The 20,930-nt window shown below is 31.0% G+C and overlaps 2 protein-coding genes across 4 annotated transcripts; both read right to left on the reverse strand.

Moving 5' to 3' along the window:
• Window positions 1-1,296: 1,296 nt before the first annotated feature.
• LOC133673973 (probable 1-deoxy-D-xylulose-5-phosphate synthase, chloroplastic) lies at window positions 1,297-7,517 on the reverse strand. 3 transcript variants are annotated; one of them, XM_062094926.1, is made up of 10 exons: window positions 7,027-7,517; window positions 6,558-6,677; window positions 6,299-6,463; window positions 5,830-5,980; window positions 5,236-5,504; window positions 4,713-4,989; window positions 3,256-3,548; window positions 2,699-2,977; window positions 1,923-2,207; window positions 1,297-1,701 (listed from the first exon to the last, which is right to left on the reverse strand). In XM_062094926.1, the coding sequence occupies exons 1-10, from the start codon at window positions 7,183-7,185 to the stop codon at window positions 1,552-1,554; spliced, it is 2,148 nt and encodes a 715-aa protein (XP_061950910.1). In that variant the 5' UTR covers window positions 7,186-7,517; the 3' UTR covers window positions 1,297-1,551. The 3 variants fall into 3 exon arrangements, with proteins under 3 accessions (XP_061950910.1, XP_061950909.1, XP_061950911.1); XM_062094925.1 differs by having other exon boundaries at window positions 6,221-6,463; XM_062094927.1 differs by lacking the exon at window positions 1,297-1,701 and having other exon boundaries at window positions 2,120-2,251; window positions 6,221-6,463.
• A 10,187-nt stretch (window positions 7,518-17,704) lies between these two features.
• On the reverse strand, window positions 17,705-18,642 carry LOC133673876 (EG45-like domain containing protein). The gene is made up of 2 exons (XM_062094801.1): window positions 18,401-18,642; window positions 17,705-18,287 (listed from the first exon to the last, which is right to left on the reverse strand). The coding sequence occupies exons 1-2, from the start codon at window positions 18,513-18,515 to the stop codon at window positions 17,983-17,985; spliced, it is 420 nt and encodes a 139-aa protein (XP_061950785.1). The 5' UTR covers window positions 18,516-18,642; the 3' UTR covers window positions 17,705-17,982.
• Window positions 18,643-20,930: the final 2,288 nt, after the last annotated feature.

Consider the following 20,930-nt stretch of genomic DNA (forward strand, 5'->3'; position numbering starts at 1 on the left):
GAAGAAAAAATACTAGTTAATTGTGCTATCGAATCAGGGATGATTGATTGAATTATTATTTGGTTATTTATATTTAAAGGTATTGACGACATTTTCAACATCTAAACTCCGGCAGGGATTTCCGGCAGGGATTATAAGAAAAAAAAAATAATTCGTGGAGCATCTTTTTATGGTACATGTAAACTTATAATATTTGGACTTTTTGTATCTTAATTAATTTAGCTATATACTTGTATTATCTAGCCTGGAATTGGATCGGTCTCTGGCTCTACCTAACCATTGCCACTTCATTTCAGCACTGACTGGCCTCAAAGTTTTTTGTAGTGCGGCCCTACTTGTAGCTTTCAAGGATGATATATATATATATATATATAGCTAGGAAGAATCAATTCATTGCCTCCTATGGCCTTTGGCATTATAGCAGTGCTCAGAGCTTAGGCATACTAGACTTCGCCCACACCATGACGCCTGTTTGTAGACCTATCGAGCTTGTAGGGCTCAAGGGATGGAGCCGAAGGAATCCTCCACCAGGCTAGTCTTGGCAATTATGTTGGGTTAGTATAATTGAAAATGTTGCTTACTTTAATAAAGATAAAGAAGAAGAAAAGTCACCTATAAACACCACACTAGCTATGTAACATGCGGTTCACCGTTCGGTAGATTTTTTGTAGATTTTTTTCAATAAAAAAATAAATATATAAAGTTTTCTAACATGTTATAAGATATAAAAAATTCTCCATCACAGACGAAAATACTATCTAATTAAATAAATAAATATCTAATTAAAAGATAAATAAAATTAATATTATCTGATCTTGCGACACGGGTGATACACTCAATTATGCCAATTAACTTTATTTTCTAGAATAATTTTTTGTTAATAAAATGATTATTTGTGCCAATAAAATATATAAAAAATCATCAACAGAAGTAAATTGAATAAAATTATGAAACTTCACTGCAAACAATTCAATATATATTGAATGACAAAACTCAGAAAAAAAGAAAAAAAATATAAATTAACATAGGTTAACTTGCTAATCTCAGAATAAAATCATTGAAATTTTTTAATTTTAAAGATAATAAAATTATTTTACAATGCATAACATATGTAAACAAACTAGATATCCCTATAAATATGGTAATAAACCGTGTGAAATGATAAAAATACCTCGAAAAGCTATTTAATTGGGTGGTTTTAAGAGTGGCAAAATGGGAAAAACACTGGACTATCCACAGTGTTTTTCCCACTGTTTTAATATTTTTTATAATAATAAAAACAACGAAGACGACAAATGATAATAAAGATGAATGCAATGGCAGATGCTCTAAATGTTACAACCATGTATTTTCATTTGTCAATTCTATACAATTGAAAATCTAATTTTACGTTAATAACTCATAAACCAACTGCAGGTTACAAAAAAAAAATCAGTAAAATGGCCTGTGTATACTAGCATCACCTTTCGCTTCTTCCGTTTTCAGCTCTCTTTTCTGAGGCAGATTCGGCAAGGGCATTGCTTCTAATATTGCAGGAGAAATTAGAGATTTTTAGCACATCAAAAGGAGAGCTTCACGGGAGCGACCAAGCAGTCTTAGCACTGTTGCAGCAATATGATGTCCAGTCAGCCCGGCAAGAGCAAGCTGTTCATTTGGCAGTGCATGTTCAATGTAATTGTCTGGTAAAACAATTGGCCGCCACTGCAGAAGTTATGGGGAAAAAAAACAAGGCAATTAGGACAGAATTTAACAGAACATTCAGTCATATAGGCATCGGTAATGGATTGAGATTAATCAACATTGTCTATGACTAAAAAATTACTCCATTGGCACTTGGCAGTGATCGTGCTTCAGGAAGCATACAATACATTTGTCTCTAGTAAAAATAAGCGAATTGATATTATTTGTGTGTGAGATATTACCTTAGTTCTTCCATCAAGCTGCCCATCAAGAGCAATGAACTGTGAAACATGGGACCCAAATCCTCCAATAGAGCCTTCCTCGACTGTGACCAGAAAGGCATGGTTTTCGCATAACTGTCTGAGAAGCTTCATGTCAAGTGGCTTGCAGAATCTTGCATCAGCAACAGTTACCTCAATGCCAAGCTTTGAAAGAAGGGTCTGAGCTCTGAGGCAGTTCTGAACCATTGTACCATACCCAAGCAAAGCAACATCTTTACCCTCTACAAGAGTTAATCCCTTTCCAATCTGCTCCACATAAACAGTAGTCAAGCCGAGTGCACAAGAACCCACTGACAAACACAGTAACTAATATTATACCAGAAAGAGTAACCGGAAAAAAAAAAAAAAAAAAAAAAAAAAAAAAAAAACACCTTACGGAAGCAATGGGAATCAGCAGCTACAATGAAATTTTAAAAATTTAATATAGAACTTGACAAAGGCTTAATCAAGAATATCAAAGAAATGCTAAACCATGCCAAGTAAATTAAATGAGAACATTTGGGGGACATATGCGTGCTGTGAATAATGATTCAGTTTTCCAACAATAATGTTTATTATCTTATCAGGGATGATAGCCGACATGACAAAAATCAGTGTCAGCTTTTCTTCTTTTTTTCAAAAACATGGTCATAAGCAACACCAGATACACTTCTTCTGAGACAAAACTATATAATAATTTTAGGAAAGCTGGTATCAAGGGCAAGAGAAAGTTAACAAGCAAGGCATGTTGAAAGTACCTCAACAGGAATACCACTACGAGTATAATGATCAGTTCCAGCAATGGCACCCCTTGGATACCGAAAGCAAACTGGACGATCATTAATATGGGCTGCAGTAGCCACCATGTCCACAAGCTGATCCTCATCTGATGGTGCCATAACAATCATGTTTGGCAAACATGACATGAAAGTTATATCAAATGCTCCACACATAGTAGGACCATCAGGTCCTACCAATCCCGCGCTTGTAATGACAAAGCGAACTGGAATCCTCTGCTGATCTACATCATGGACCACCTGGAGAAGCCACAAAGAGCAACATTCTAGAAAAACTAAGATTTTTAATGCAGTCAATGTTACAATTTTGTTCCCAAAACTTGTTGTCATGCTATTCCATTTCTCTTGAAGAATCAAACAATTATAAATCTAGCTAGCTTAAAACGACATCCAGCAAGATCTAATTCAACAATATTCCTGGCATGCACTCATGCTTACACTAACACACACATGCATGCATGCATAAATGTGTGTGTGTGTGTGTGTGTGTGTGTGTGTAGAGAGAGAGAGAGATAGACCTGGTCATATGCTCTCTGCAGAAAAGCTGAAGGAATTATGCAAAATGGCTTTAACCCCCCGCATGACAAGCCAGCTGAAAATGTAACTGCATGTTGCTCAGCCATTCCCACATAAAAAAACCTCTGTGGAAATCTTTCCTGAAATAGTTGAAATGATGGTTCCATTTCCTTTCCTGCATGAACAACCACAATATCTTTGTCTTTCTCTGCCTCCATGATCAGTGCCTCAACAAAGCAATCACTATATGTTTGAGTATGCATATTGGATAGCACTGCATCTGAGTCAAAGAAACCTGCAGAAACAGAAAACCTATTAGAATAGGAAAACAATATGAATTAGAAAAAAAAAACACTAAAGCCAGAAAAGAGGGTGTATGGTCACTCTGCCATAGCAAGGAGAGATAATTTGGCATCTATGATTAATATACATGGGGGGAATGTCTTCCAAGTAAATCCCTACAAATAAGTTGACTTCTGTTGTGAAAAATTAGAGCCCCAGGGCTCACATTGAAAGTAAATAACCGATTAAAAGACAAGCATTAATACAAAGTCTTGTGCATTTACATCATTCAAATGAAAAAAAAAAAAAAAAGTTAGAATTTTTGGGTTTGAACAGTCAGCCACAAGATGCACTGCTTGTCAGATATTCAAAGATGTTGACAAGCCATGGTAGTAGATATAAGTAAACTCAGCACAAACTGAGCCTGAACACAGACAGGTACCCCATAGTCCAAAACTATAAACTAGAGGTAACTGTGGACATATCTCAGATGGATATTCATAATACTTGTGCTACATTTTAATCATTGATTACTTGGAAGCTATAGCATGAAGAAAATAAAGCTAGTCATGGCGGGCTTTATTATACATTTTGTTCAAAACAAGTTGTGTAAATCCAGAATTCTGTAAGAGGCAATTGAAAGCTCTAAGCACGCTGATTTATGTCTAGATTGCAGTTCTCTTGTTCCTTTACAACTGATAAGTGATCTTTAAAATACTTTTAGTTCTTGTTATGATAGAATCTGCACATTAGTTGATTTTAAGATTATTTGATTGTACAAATCGTGTAAGCAGGATAAGCTCCAGTTTAGTTTCCTATTTATCAATTATATTCTTCATTTAACAGAAAATAAAATAAAGCTTAGCCTAGCCTAGCCTAGACATAAGCATTTGAAGCAATCTGCAAATTAAAGAATATGTACGCATTAAGTTTAAAATTAAAATCATCTCCTCTACTTAAAAAGCTGTAGAACAGTTAACCAGTCCTGAGTTCTTATACATTAAGTCGTAGCCTAGCCTAGACATAAGGCCAGATCCTGAACAAAGCATATGCCTCAGCATAGATATCTAAAATATAACCAGGATAGCCAGGTTCAGTGTGACTGTGAATTAATGCATAGATTTGATAGTCATCTATGAAAAATCAAAGAAGATTAAAGTATAAGAATTCAACATACCTCCCTGCTGGTTCCCCATTGCCTCAGTCTGTTGTTTATGTTCTGCACACTGATTTTCTTCAGTTATTACATGTATCAAGACAGGACCCATTGACTCCAGAGTTGACACTTCTTGTAAAACACAAACTAAATCTTCAACATTGTGTCCATCAACAGGGCCTATGTAGTACAACCCAAGTTCTTCGAAGAGAGTTGATCCCAGTGGACCCATCATACCACGTGCATACTCATCAACTTTAGCTGCTAATTCATACATACCTATCCTCTTGGTAACACCCTTGATAAGAAATAAGAAAAGAAAGAGCATTCAATTGAATGAAAACAATAATACATGAAGTTAAAACAAGATATAAAATCTGACTGAATTTTGTTGCGCTACTTATTGCAATAGAGATTTCTAAATTAACTCAAAAAAAATGTATCTTCAATTACAGAAAATTTCCATTCTCTCTAAGCAATTTTATCAGTTAATGATCCTAATACAAGCTTAGTCATGTACGCAAATGGAAACTACTGAAAGCACCTTAGCAACTTCTCTAAGCCTCCGGAATGATTTGCTTGACTGGAGCTTGCTTAGGGTACTAGATAGAGCATTGATTGAAGTCTTGGAGCCCTCTTCAATCTTGGGGTGTAAAGAGTGTCGGCTGTCATTTAAAATCACTATCATATTTGAGTCTAAATAGCCTGCATTGCCCATTGCTTCATAGACCTGACCAGCCATGGTTGTGCCATTGCCAATGACTGTAACAATACGTTCCCGCTTCCCTTTAATATCACGAGCAACCGCCATGCCTGGTGAGAAACTAATTAAATTCCATGTTCTAAAGTTTATTTGTAATAGTAATACTGGAGCATATAAGCAAGAGTTTTACAACTTGATTCAGAGCTAAGTACAACATAAAAGCTAAAGTTAACAGCCTAAACTTGGACAGCTGATTTCATTTGCTGACAGGACAGCACACTTACTAATTTTCAGGGTAATAAGCATGAGTGAAAGAGATGTACTCAGTGGATCTATGAAATGCAGTGCAAGAACTTCAGGACAGTATGCTCATTCAGACAAGTGAGCAAATAAAAGTTGAGAAAAGTATAAGTAGCCGAGGACATGGCATTTTACCAAGTCCAGCAGAAATACTGTTGCATCCATGTCCTGCTCCAAACGGGTCATATTCACTCTCAGACCGAGATGTAAATCCAGAAAGACCATCCTTTTGTCTTAGTGTATGCATAAGAGATCTCCTTCCAGTGAGAATTTTATGTGCATATGTCTGCCGACAAGAAACAAGGAACTCACTTAAAAATGGACCAGATTGTCACTCAAAACTAGCCATTTCCATATACAAAAGGCCACTTTTTTGAATTATTCTTTGGTTCAGACTCTGCCCCCCAGTAACATCAACAAATTCCCAATCCATCCCCATTCTAAAAAATATTTATAAAAGAAATCAATAGTCCTGCTAGCAGCCCCTGTATAGGGCTGCACAACACAAACAAACAAATAAACAGACCCCGATAAGCATGCTATTATCTGCTCTTTGATGACTATGCAGTCCTCCATAAAGAACAGAATCAGCTGCGAATCTTACTTGTTCCCCAACATCCCACAGTATCTTGTCCACTGGAGCATGAAAAACATGGTGAATTGCAACTGTCAGTTCAACCGCTGCCAAACTGGCCTTAAAGTCTTTTTGTGCCTTTGACATTATGGAAGACAACTCTGATCGTATTTCACTAGCTAATAGTTTCAGTTCCTGCATAGACCAATCCTTAATAGGTAAAGAAGCTGAAATATTAATAGTATGAAACACGTCTGGAAAATGGAGAAAGTTCATGAACTTTACTAACCTTAATAGTTAAATTCTTCAAGTGGATAGGGTTTTCAACCACGTCAAGTAATGGTGTTGCAATAATATCCGAAAATATATCATCAATATCAGGTAGAGCACGTATTCTACGAACACACACCTGTATCAAGAAAAAATCCTCCATAATTCAAAACATTAATTCTTAAATAGTTTCATGCATTACTGCCATGACATTTGCATGTATCATCAAATTCTCTGTATTATCTTTTCTATAAATCACACTCATCTTGTCTGCTTAATCCATGCCATTAGCAATTGAATGTAATCAAAATTGTCAAAACAACACTGCCATATCACAAAATAAACACCCCCAAGTACATAAGTACATTATTTCCTCTATCTTCATTACATTACAGTATATTCAACAGGGTTTTTGTTTCACTTCTTTCCTAAAAAACTGGACTAATCAATTGTGCATATAATCTATAAAGACAATCTTTATCACATACCTTGGAGTTAGTGGTGGAAACAGAACTTGGATGCAAGTTATATCTTGATATCTCCACTTTATAATGAGAATTAGAGCTTGAAATCTCCAATTTGTGACCGAATTTCACAAAAGAATGTGAAGTAATTCCATATGGGTACTGAGCTATTGCAGTACCCATCAAGAAAAATAACAAAAACCCACCTCTCAAAGTTCAATATGTGTCCCAAAAGGCACATAAAGATCAATGCTTGATTGCTTAAAAGTTCACTCGACTGAGCAAGTTTTAATGACTTAAAATGTGGAAAATGATTCTAGGATTCTGCAGATAAGACACGAGAAAAGTTGACAAGAAGGGTAATGAAAAAAAAAATGGTTAGAATCCATATGGAATAAGTGAAATAATTAATAACATTTAGACAAGGAAAGTAGAGAGATGACAAAGGGAGCATAATTTGAGGTTGTTATGGTATCAACTGTTACAGGAAAGCAGGCGAAGAAGGAAAGGTCAAATTTTTGGTGGAAAGTTGAACGTTGATTTCGAGATTACGTGGTAATTATTTTTTAAAATATTTTTTATTTAAAATAATATTAAAAAATTATTTTTTATTTTTAAAAAATTATTTTATATTATTATATTAAAATCATCTCAAAATATTAAAAATATTAATTTAAAGTAAAAAATTAAAAAAAAATTAAATTATTTTTTAAAAATACTTTAGTCTAGATATTTTATATGCTGATTCGCCTTAATTTATTAGTTGGGCTTTGCTCATAAAACAGATGGAATTGGAGAAATTATTTGTGGAGAATTTTCTAGTCTTTTATATAAATCTTGAAATGGAAAATTATAGAAAATATATTCACTGATTGAAAATGAAAATTTTCCCTTTTAAAACGTGTTTTTTTCTTCTCATTTTCCTAGAAAATAAAAGAAAATACTTCAAAGTTATAATTAAGTTAAAACACCAAGATTGGAGTTGATGATACTCTATTTTATAAAAATTGAATTATTCCTCAGTTTTCTTTGAATTAATCTTTTGTTTGTGTGAGTATAAAATGTGGGTAAATTGCTACTTTATTTTTATTATTATTTTTATTATTATTATTATTATTATTATTGGAAGGGGCATTGAACCTTGGGTAAGCTCTACTTCATTACATTAACCAAATAAACTGTATTGCCAGAACTTGAAACTGCTTCACTGAAATAAATAAATTGTGGGATATATTAAAAAAAAACAGAAAAAAAATAGGGAAATTCATCGCCCTACTTATAAAATATTATTTATTGTAATATATTTTTTTCTTTTTTTTTAATTTCAATTTTATTTTTTAACTTTAGGTTTATTATGAATTAAATTTCATAATTCTTTTTAATTTAATTTTTATAATATTATCTCAGTCTTATAACATATACTGCTATTTTGATAAGTTAACTTAGTTAGCTCGTGTTTTTTTTATTGAATTTTTTTTTAATTTTATCTTTCAACATTGAGTGATTGGAAATTAGGTTTCGTAATTTTTTTTGGTTTGCTTCTTATGAGATTATCTTTATCTCATGAATCAGGTCACAAGTTTGGCGGATTAATCTGGATTAATATGAATTATTTTTTTGTGTCTTTTTTAATCATTTTTTTTTTCAATTTCACCTTTCTATTGGGTTATTTTGGTTTCATGATCCAAGTCGTGGATATGATAGGTTAATTTAAGTTAACTTAGGTTTTTTAATCTTTTTTTATTGATTTTGTTTTTTTAATTTCATCATTTAACATTGAGTTTATTAAAAATTGATCCTCATAATTTGTTTTGGTTTACTTACTATTAGGTTATTATGCTTTCATAACTCGATATATGGAAGGGTATGGTAACATATGGTTTGACTTAAACTAGTCTAATATGTTATTGTCTCAATATTTATATAAAAAAAATTTTATTTGTTTCGAGTCGAATTATATTTTTACCGATCATCTGAATTGTTTTTAGATCTGCCAAGACTACTAGACATGTTAGATCAATTTCCACACAGTTTAAATATTTTATTTTTTCTAGAAATTTTTTTAATAATACTTAGTTTTTTTTCATGTTAAAAAAATTATTCATATTCATAATGTGGTGCCGATGAATTATCTAATAATCACTTAATTATGCTTGCTTATGTGTAAAGGTTTTACACTGTATATAAATATTGTCAAGAGTGGGTATGTTGATTAATAAAGTTTGGGTACTCTCTTAATTTTCTATATTTAAACTTTAAAACAACATCTAAGAAAATTTATTTTTTAAAATACATCAAATTAAATTAAAAAATATATTAAAAACACTCCTTAATGTTAAACAAAGAGAATGTAAAGGGTGCAGCCACTTGAGAATGTAAATTATGTTTTTCACAAAACAAAAATTAGAATTTATTACAAACATTTTAGTTAACTACTTGACCGAATATTATATTTTAAGAAGGTAAATTATGTGAAATCCCCGAACACATTGCTTCATTGTTAATAACATTCTGGTTCGGGCTTGCAATTCATCCCGTTTCAATGAAGAACTTGAAATGATCCCCAAAATGATACTGGAAAAATCGTTAACAATCCAACCCCCAAAAAAATAAATATTGAAAGTGTTCAGATTTGTATATGTAAATTGTTTTTTGACCAAATGTTTAACAATTATTGCTCCTGCTATGATTTGTGATTTGGTATGATCTTGGCAAACTCTGGTGCATCATCCTCTACAGGGATGATTTCATAAGCAGGTACCTGAATCATGAAGACCTTGCATTTATATACAGGTCAAAATTAAAGGACTAACAACATAATAAAGTATATACTTAGATTTGTGGTCGTGCTATGTATATTTATTTTATTGGTAAAAAAAAAATCAGGTGACCCAAGCATATTTTAAAGAACATATAATGACAATCAATAAATCAATTTCAATTAAAAAAAAAACATAGGAACTTGTAAAAAAATCAAAAACAAAAAGGTCATCAAAATAAAGTTGACAACAAAACTAAGATTTCTACTAATTAAATGAAAAAAAAAAGACAAATACTCGTCTTGAACTAACCTAAGTAACCATGCCTAATATACAAGTCAGGTCATGAGATCGGGATAAATTAATATAAAAAAATAAATAATGGGACTGAGATAAATTAATAGAAAAGAAATTGAAGAAAATTACGAAATCCAATATAAAAAGAAACTCTAACGGATGAAGTTAAAAAAAATATCCTAACTAACCTAATATTTAAAGGATAAAATTTAGAAAATAAATAGAAATTTTAAAAAATTTATCAAAGTTAATTCAATAAAGAAGAAGAAATAAAAAGAATCCAGATTATCCATGTCAATTTCAAATTAGTGATAAATTTTTTAGAAAGTAAATAAATTAAAATAATAGAATTAAAATTCAAATTGAATAATTGCTTAATTCTAAAACTGGAAAAATCTGAATTATTTTTTTAAAAAAAAAAACAAACTCGGGCGATTAAAACCTGAGCTGTTTTATTTCACGTTATCTAAAACCATCATTTTAGTGTTTTTCACGTAAAAACCGTTTTAAATAACGATTTAAAAAACACTCCAAATGGTATATGAAAAGGATTACTATCAATTAGTTATCGTAATTATTAACTATTACCCCGCACCTTTTTGGAAGAATGATAAATAATGAATGGTACAAGCCAGGGACGCGTGTCGTTTGAGGGGCAAAACAGGAATCAAAGATTTAATTCGCATGACATCATGAAAGAGCTGTCATGTTATGGGACGAAGTATCGAATCAAGTGATGAAGACGTTTTCAAATCTTGACACGTGTTTGTCTCCTCAGGCTCAGTCGTCAAACTCGTGGTTGAGAAGAACTGGGGATTCGCCCCTCAGATTGTTGGTTAATTAATTAAATCCTCTTGACTTATTCACCATCCGACGGCTGTTTACTGTACAAATAGAGAAACATAGTTATCGAGTATTTTCATCTTAGTAAATGTTTTTTTAAAACAAAATTATTTAAAAATATATTAAAATAATAATTTTTAATTTTAAAAAAATATTTTTAGCATCATCACATCAAAATAATTTAAAATTTTTAAAAAATTAAATTTAAAAAAAAAACATAATTTAAAACAACTAACCAACCCAAATCTGAATCACACACGTATATTCTTAAGAAAATATACTGGTAGCCTTGCACATTTAGCTGAGTGTTTCTCAGTTTCACACTGATTTTTAACTCTTTGTTTTTCCAATGATTGTTCAATTTTCGTTTGCAACCAGGGATTTCATATGTATTATGAATGATTTTTTAAAAAAATAAATCAATTGAAAATATATTAAAATAATTTTTTATAATTTTTAATATTAAAACATTGAAACCATAAAAAACACTTAATCTAATGTTTTCCCAGTGAAAATTAAAAATTATAAGCAAATGCAATATCAAACGTCCTTTTCCGAGCTGAATTCAGAGGCATAATTCAGTTTATATAATTATACCATGTTATTGGTTGATCTAATTTTATTTTTATATAAAAAAAATTTTAAGGGGGCAATCCCCCCCCTCCCTTTGCCACGTGGCTCCGCCACTGTCTGCCCCTTCTGTCATTATCCAAGCCTTTTCACATGTGTGTTTCTGGGTGGCGCTTGTGTCCATTTGGCCGGACGGCGTCAGCCCCCAGAGCCGCAAAATGTCTTCAATTTCTAGAACCTGGACAAAATATTTGACCATTGACCTTTCATTCACTATACCACTTACATCATCCACACGATATTACAGGTTAATAGTTTTTGTATAAAAAATATTAAAAAAATTAAAATTTAAAAATATTAGGTTTTTTTATAAAATTATATCCAAGAGTCTTGGTATGGCTGCAACGCCTGACCCAAGAGTAATATTTATAATATTAATAATAATATTAAACTTGTATGACCCAAGTTTAAGTGGGTCTGACTGTAATACTAGACCCAATAGTTTTGGATGTGATTCTGGCTACAAGGTCATGTCATAAAAGTGTAATGATTAAATAGATTAATCAAAAAGAAAAAAAAACCAAAAGAAAGAAAAAAATTAATGAAGAAAAAGAAATAAAAATCTGAATTAACTAGATTAACCCTTCAAACCAGGTTAACCCGTCAAACCTTAAATTCATGTCGTGAAAGTTTGATAACTAAATAGAAAAAAAAAATTGACAGGTTAACACAAAAATTGACAGGTCAATCTCGGGATCCATGTCATGAAAATTTGATAACTAAATAGAAAAAAATTGAACATTAACAAACTAAATTAAACGAAAAAAATCAATTAAAAAGGGAAAAAAAAAAGCATCAGCCTTTTCACTGTGGACTATAATGTGCAGTCCACAGTTAAAGGCATAAAAACAACAAAAAAAAATTAAAGGCATCAGTCGATAACTAAATAGAAAAAAATTTAATATTGATGAACTAAATTAAATGAAAAAATATTAAATAAAAAGAAACAATAAAAGAAAAAAAACTTATAAGAAGAAAAATACTAATGAAGAAAAAGAAAAAAAATCTAAATTAACTGGGTTAACCCGTCAAACCTGAGATCCGTGTCATGAAAGTCTGATAACTAAATAGAAAAAAAATTAATATCAACAAACTACATAAAAAATTAATTAAAAAAAAAAGAAGGCATCAGCCTTTTTACCGTGGACTGCACTGTGCAGTTCACGGTGAAAGGCATAAAAAAAAGCAAAAAAAAAACTAAAGGCCTTAGCCTTTTCAATGTGGACAACATATAATATTTAAAGATGAAATCGGAAGAATAAAACTAATGAGAAAAAACAAAAAAAATCTGAATCAACCTAGTTAACCCGCCAAATCAGGTTAACCCGTCAAACTCGAAATTCGTGTCATGAAAGTGTGACAACTAAATAGAAAAATGATTTATTATTAATGAAATAAATTTTTAAAAATATTAATTAAAAAGAAAAAAGCAAAGAGAAAAAAAACCTACAGGAAGAAAAAAAACCAATGAAGAAAAAGAAAAAAAATCTTAATAAACTGGGTTAACCCGTCAAACCTGGGATCCATGTTATGAAAGTCTGATAATTAAATAAAAAAATTTAATATTAAGAAACTAAATTTAAAAAATAATTAAAAAAAAGACAAAAAAAAAAACTATAGGCATCAGCTTTTTCATTGTGAACTGTATTGTGCAATCAACAGTAAAAGGCTTAAAAAAAAGGAGAAAAAAAAAACAAAGGCACACGCCACGGGTTAAATTTTTTTTCTTGCATAAAAAATATAAAAAAAGGCTAAGATCTAAAAGTGTTGGGTCTTTTTGCAAAGATACGCCCAAGAGCCTTTGGTTTAGCTGCAACGCTTGACCCCATAGTAATATTTATAATATTAATAATAATATTAAACTTACATGGCTCAAGTTTAAGTGAGTCTGGCTACAACACCGGACCCGTCAAACCTGGGATCCATGTCATGAAAGTCTGATAATTAAATAAAAAAAATTTAATATTAAGAAACTAAATTAAAAAAATAATTAAAAAAAGACAAAAAAAAAACTAAAGGCATCAGCTTTTTCACTGCGAACTGTATTGTGCAATCAATAGTAAAAGGCTTAAAAAGAAAAGGAGAAAAAAAAAACAAAGGCACACGCCATGGGTTAAATTTTTTTTCTTGCATAAAAAATATCAAAAAGGCTAAGATCTAAGAGCGTTGGGTCTTTTTGCAAAGATATGCCCAAGAGCCTTTGGTTTAGCTGCAACGCTTGACCTCATAGTAATATTTATAATATTAATAATAATATTAAACTTACATGACTCAAGTTTAAGTGAGTCTGACTACAACACCAGACCCATGAGTCTTGAATGTGGGTCTGGCTGCAAGGTCGTGTCATAAAAGTGTGATAATTAAATAGATTAATTAACAAAACAAAGAAAAAAAACTAATAAAGAAAAAAAAATCTGAATTAACTGGGTTAACCCATCAAATCTGAGATTCGCGTTATGAAAGTTTGATAACTAAATAGAAAAAAAAATTGATGGGTTAACCCATCAAGCCCAGGATACGTGTCATGAAAGTCTGATAATTAAATAGAAAGAAATTTAATATTAAAAAACTAAACTAAACAAAAAAAATTAATTAAAAAGAAAAAAAACAAAAAACAAATTCCGGGTTAACTAGTCAAACTTTAAAAAAAGCAAAAAAAAAATTTCAGGTTAACTCGTCAAACCAAGTTAACCCGTCAAAACCCGGAATCTGTGTCATGAAAGTCTAATAACTAAAAAAAAAAATAACATTAACAAACTAAATTAAGAAAAAAAATTCATTAAAAGAAAAAAAAAGCAAAAAAAACTAATAAAGGCATAAAAAGCAAAAAAAATAAATAAATAAAACAAAAATAACAGCTTAGCGTTTCACTGTAGACTGCACAGTGAAACACTGAACAATTTTAGTATATGTTATTAATTAAAAAGAAAAGAAAAAAAATTCGGGTTAACTCGTCAAACCAGGTTAACACATCAAACCCGGGATCCGTGTTATGAAAGTATGATAACTAAATAAAAAAATTAACATTAACAAACTAAATTAAACAAAAAAATTCATTAAAAGAAAAATCCACAAAGAAAAAAGAAAAAAAAAAGAACAAACCTATAAAGGCATAGAATACGAAAAAAAAAAACAGAAAAAAAATGGGAAAACATTAAAAACAGAAAAGAACGAAAAAAAACGAAAAAGAGAAAGAAAAAGAAAAGGAAGAAGACTGCTTAGTGTTTCACTGTGGACTTGCACAGTGAAACACTGAGCAGTTTTAGTTTATTGTTAATTCACTAATTATTTCTACATCATAATTTTAATAAGATTGTTGTGTATGAATTTTTATGTAGCTTCTTATATTGTTTTTCAAAAACACAATTTTTTTTTTGTAATTTAAAAATATAAACATTATTAAAAAAAAAAAGTCACTTACACCTGTGGCCAACAATAATGCCAAATTGTCTTGACATCCTCTTCGTGATGAGGCAGCATGTTTGACCAACGACTGTCAGGCTTAGCATTGATGACTTTTTATTTTTTTTCTCTTTTATTTTTGATTTGGTTTCTATTTTTTCAATTTCTATTTATTTTATGTGGAATAATTTATAAATATGAAATTCTTTTTCAATTTCAACTCCGTGAAATCTTTTCATCTTTTAAGGTGGTCCTCACTCTTTTTATTTTCATTTGTTTTGCTTGAGAAAACTTTTTAAATTGTTTTTTTATAATTTCATCCTCAATTGTTTTTTTTATCAAATTTGATTTTTATTTTTTTTCACTTTGACAATTTTTTTAAATTGATTTTTTCCCTTAATTTTATCCTTCACCATTAAATTGACTGAGAATTAAGCTTCTTGATTTATATTAGATCTAGAATTTCACAGGTTGCGAGTTTTTAAGATTAATATAAGTTAAAAAGATTTATCCAATTTTTGTTTTAAGAAACAACTTATGAGAATTCCCGTGGCTGAACTCTCTCTCTGTGTGTTTTGTATTGTGGTAACTTTTGTGGTCGTGGTGTAAAAAAAGTTATTTTACAAAAAGTACTTTTAGTTGAGGTTGGTTTGGTATTTATATATGTTTGGTTAAAATTGTGGTTGAAATTGAGGTTGAACAAAAAGTAGTTTAACGTGTTTAGTTAAAAAAATACTTTTTAAATTGAGGTTATAAAATAATTAAAAAATATAGATATTAATATTAATGATTTTTAATTTAAATATTATAGATTTAACTACTGCTGTTATATCATGAAATAAATAATACTTATATCAAATATTTTTTATTGTTTCATTAAATTATCTACAATTTTAGTACGAACGAAATCCATCCGACAAGGAATAGAATTTTCTTTGTTTCTTAAGCGCGCAACAATATCAGGTAAAATATCATCAGGAATAAAATTGGGATTGCGATCAAATTCTGCAAATGCTACGTTATCAAGCGATCTCCTTCTAATTTTTTGAATAAAACACAATTAAAAATAAAATAAAAATAAAAATTGAATTTTTTTAGCTAGGTCGGACCCGATTCAATGCATTTAACTTTAGACCGGACCCGGTAACTCCACAGTTCATGTTAGAAAAAAAGTGTTCAAATTTTAGATTTAAAAGTACTTTCACTTGAGATGATATATTGGAAAATAATATAAATTATATCTTAAACCTCACTTAATAGTTTAAGTTATTAAGTTGGGATGATTCTTTAATAAATACATCTAAACAATTAAAAAGTATATATAAAAAATTAATTTTGTTAAAATAAAATGAAACTGAAATACCAAACACTATATTAGTTAGTTGATTGCTATTATTACGAATTAGGTGTCTCCAGATAGTTTAAAGGTGACCACGTCCTTTTCCTAATTTTGCTGTCATATTTTAGGTGAAAGTCTACAATTTGTGTTGAATGTCGAAGTCTGACTTTTCTTTTTATAACAAATTTGGTGCTGACTATTGAATTTGAGATATTATCTCCTTCTGCAGATTAATTTATTTTTCTTACGCCGAAAATGTTTTGCTCGATTTTCTTGGTAATATGGGAGTCGAGGGATTGCCGAGTGATTGTTGTGCAGAAATCAAATTCAGCTCGGATAATTAGAATTGCTTGCTTGGACGGATTTTTTTTAATTATTATTATTAATATGGACGTATTAATATTATAAATTCTAAAATTAATTTAAGATTATTACAAGTGGCCGTACAGTTGAGATTAAAAAGAAGAATTCGGAATCTGAGTCGTGGAAAGCCTCTCGCTTTGATTTTTTTATTGGTTGGAAAATGTTTTTGTAAGAATTTATTTTTAAAAATTTTATTTTATTTATTGTATTTATTTTATTTTAATTTATTAATATCAAAAAATAATTTTTTAAAATAAATACTATTTCAATACATGTTCTATATATATATATATATATATAAATAATATCAAACATTCTCTCCATTAATCAGCTTCTGTTATCAAGAAAAAGTATTAAAAACAAATAATTTACTATGAGTACAATATTCACCTCAATTATAGACACACGAATAAAATATTCACCTCAATTATAGACCACACGAATAAAATATTCACCTCAATTGTGGACCACACAAAATTCTTCTTATCACTTTGACTGCACCGGCCTCCTTTCAAAAACCACACCGTCCTTCTCCTCCTCTCCTGCATCTCTTTACTTTACTCCTCCCATGGCTTCCATTTCCATCACCCTGAAATTCTCCGTCTCTCAAATCCCCCTCTTCCTCTCCCCCCCCCTCTCTCACCTGCCCCGTCTACATCCCCTACAAAATTCCAAACCCCAATTTGCGTTGCTGGTGCTCCCCTCTCCCTCTCCCTCTCTCACCCGCCCTGTCTACGTTCCCAACAAGATCCCAGACCCAAATTAGCGTTGCTGGTGCTAGCAGTGCTAAGGTTGAGACTTGAGAATGTGAGATTTGGGCAAAAGGCAAAGGGGAAAGGGGAGGTTGGGGAGTGGGCAAAAAGCAAAGTCGGGATCGTGAGTCAATAAATTTTATAACTTTCGTCAAACTCGGTCCGAGTTGAACCGAGTTTGATCGAGTTTGCTAAGTTTCGAGTTTTTAACCCTATAGTCAGCTCATAATTTTAACAACATTGGTTACTACACTAGAATTTGACAATTAAAAAGTTTCCTCCATACTCTTCAATTCTGGAAACGAAGAAGTGTCCTCAAGAAAAAAGAAATGTAATTTATTAATAATATGCTTAATTATTCAATTCAATGAACAAGTAATTGAAAACCACATATACACAATTAATACGAATAGCTAGCTCGCTAACCCGCGTAACTCATCACATTAACTTAATCTCAAATACCCCCTGCACTTTATCTAGACTGTTCTTCTTCTTCATCAAACCCTGCACGCCAAAACATGCCCCACGTACGTTTAGTTATGTTCCTTCGAAATGGAAAAATCTAAGATTGAGAGAAAGACAAGACAAGCATGACTTACTGTTGGAATTCTACGTTAACCAATCTTGCCGAAGGATCTGCAATGGTGCCAAATGCGGCAGAGGATAGGACTATGGTAGCCCCATTCGATGAAGGCCTTGACCTTGATGTTTGTGCTCGATCAACAATCCTAACCTGAATGATGTGGTCTGGAAGGCAAGTTCCCGGGACAGCTGCACTGATGCATCTCACCACGTACTGTCTCCCACATGCTGCGCCATTGTCCCATATTCGCTCGCCGGCCGCGGCAAACATGTTGCTTGATGGGAAATGTGATGGTGAGTTCCCATAACAGGCGGTGGCTGCACCACAATCAACCCATAAGAAAATGTCAGGGATTAGGATCAGGGAGAAGCTTTCGAATTTCAGTTATGGAAGTCATATGTTTGTACATGTAGCAGTACTTGGCACTTACGTAGATATGGGGGTCTGTAGTGGGAACAGGTGCCCACATCGCCATGTGAGAGATGGAAGAGTGTTGCCAGGAGCAAAAAGAGTAGAAATGGAGAGGTCTTCCCGAGTGTTGGCATGTTGCAAGCTGACAATGTTAAGAAAAACCACTGCACTGATCTGTGGTGAGAGTTCTGCACATATATATATACTTATTTACAGAGTATATAACGTATTACACATAAATGTTGATTCAAGAGAAATTGAGGATCAAAGAGTGCACTCATGGAATCAGTAGCGTAGCCAGAATTTTTTAAATGAGTAAGCAAACTATTAATAAATCCTTACTATTATATATTATATAGATATCCATTATATAGAGAAATTAATTTAAAATATATGTACTAACTTATATCAAATAAAATTAATTTAAAAATATTTTCAAAATGAAAACACTAACTTGGATTAATTGGTTTTTTTTATCAGTTTAATTTTTTCAGTTATTTATTTTTTAATTTTCTTTTCTTAATTTAATTAGTTTTTTAATTTTTTTCCTCACCCTGAAATTAACAATAGCTAATTTGGATTAATCGATAACAAAAAAAAAATAAAATCTGCTAGATATTATTAATATTAATATAAAAGGAATTAAAGAAAAAAAAAAAACGGGTTAAGGGGGGGCGATTGCCCCCTCATTACCCTACGCGCGTGGCTCCGCCACTGCATGGAATCCTCAACCCAAACCAACACAACATTAATCTAAAAAAAAACTCGAGAACTTAACTGGCTCGTAGGGGGGGAAAGGAAAGCAATAGGGGGCTGTCAGGTGCTTATTGTTTTTGGTTTATTTTTCAGTTATTTATTTTTTAATTTTCTTTTCTTGATTTAATTAGTTTTTTGATTTTTTCCTCACCCCTAAAATTAACAATAGCTAATTTGGATTAATCGATAACAAAAAAATAAAAATCTGCTAGATATTATTAATATTAATATAAAAGGAATTAAAGAAAAAGAAAGGGTTAAGGGGGGGCTGTCAGGTGCTTATTGTTTTTGGTTTATAATTGCATGGGAAATGAAGGAAGAGGAGAAATAAAAGGAACCGCCTTACCTTACGGAGATAGAACAGGAAAGGTGATCAGACCTGCTCCTTCCTTCCTTCGTAAAGATAACAGAGAGAGAGCGAGACAGAGAGAGGAGAGCTTGGCACCAAGAACGGTGTTTGAGCCTTTGGGCCTTTGGGTTTGGTATTTATAGAGGGAGGGAACTGATCCTCTATGCAACTAGTACACAGTGGCGGAGCCACGTGGAAGCATAATAAGGCAATTGCCCCCTTAATTTTTTTTAATTATTTTTTATATTAGAATATTAATATAATAATATGACGTGGATTCTTGTTGTTGACTCGTGCCTTAATATAATAAATAATATATGTGCACCACGTCAGCTTATTTCTCATTTCCCCAAACTTTTTCCTTCTTTTTTTCCGCTAACTATTCAACAGCTTTTCTATTTTTCTTGGCTGCTCTTTTCCCTATACAAATTGTTTTTCAAGTCCAGTTAAGCAACTTTAGATACAAAATTTTCTTTTTTTTATTTGATTTATTATTTAATTTTAGTTTTATTCTTCTATAATTAATTATTAAAAATATTAGAGTTTATAATAATTTAAAGGTTTTGATATATATATAATATTTTGAATCAATTAAAGATGAATGGTAGTGGATTAAACTACAAGATTTTAAACAATAAACATTTATTTGATTGTTTTGAATTAATTAAAGGTTATATCATTTCCAATTCTAATTAATTCCAAGCAAAGGTTGATCTTTGCAGAATTAAAATTGTTTTAGCTTGAGATTGTTTCTTTTCATGATGTTAATTTCCTTGTGCTTTTCTATAAAATAATCAGGACATATAATTAAATAATTCATATTTTTTTGTTTTTGTCAGATAATTTGTGTTTTGCTGGAGAAGAATTAACACATGTATGCAAGCTTGATTTTAATCCGTGCATGTTGGTTTTTTTTTAAAAAAAAAGGAAAGAAAAAAACAATTTTTTTGTTTTTAAAAATGATTTGTCATAATAAATTTAGACTATCAATCCTAATCTATATCTATGCATTATGTACAACATGCTACATGGTAATGAGGTGTGAAATGAATTTTGATGAATTGATGTGTATTTTTATTATGAATTTTAAATGAAAGATTTATAATTATTATGTAACTCAATTGAATTTTGTTATTATGAAAACTCAAAAAGAACAATTACATAATAAAATTTAATTTGATAAAAAAAAATTAAGGATGAAATTATAAAAAAAAATTAAAAAGTTTTCTCAAGCAAAACAAATAAAAATAAAAAGAACGAGGATCAACTTAAAGGATGAAAAGATTTCACGGGGTTGAAATTAAAAAAGAATTTCACATTTATAAATTACAAATAGTAATTGAAAGAATAGAGACCAAATAAAAAAAATAGAAAAAAATAAAAAGTCATCAACGCTAAGCTGGACAGTCGTTGGCCACACACGCTACCTCATCACAGAGAGGAT

The sequence above is a fragment of the Populus nigra genome, chromosome 15 (assembly GCF_951802175.1).
Source record: "Populus nigra chromosome 15, ddPopNigr1.1, whole genome shotgun sequence".
Classification (NCBI taxonomy): domain Eukaryota; kingdom Viridiplantae; phylum Streptophyta; class Magnoliopsida; order Malpighiales; family Salicaceae; genus Populus; species Populus nigra.

Excerpts from the sequence above, each read along its gene's own strand:
- LOC133673973 (XM_062094925.1), bottom strand. The coding sequence starts at position 7,185 with ATGGGTACTGCAATAGCTCAGTACCCATATGGAATTACTTCACATTCT. Across the intron at positions 5,505-5,829 it reads CAGTATTTCTGCTGGACTTG|GCATGGCGGTTGCTCGTGAT; the intron begins GTAAAATGCCAT and ends GTTTCTCACCAG. Across the intron at positions 2,978-3,255 it reads TGCAGAGAGCATATGACCAG|GTGGTCCATGATGTAGATCA; the intron begins GTCTATCTCTCT and ends TGGCTTCTCCAG.
- LOC133673876 (XM_062094801.1), bottom strand. The coding sequence starts at position 18,515 with ATGCCAACACTCGGGAAGACCTCTCCATTTCTACTCTTTTTGCTCCTG. Across the intron at positions 18,288-18,400 it reads CTACAGACCCCCATATCTAC|CCACCGCCTGTTATGGGAAC; the intron begins GTAAGTGCCAAG and ends ATTGTGGTGCAG.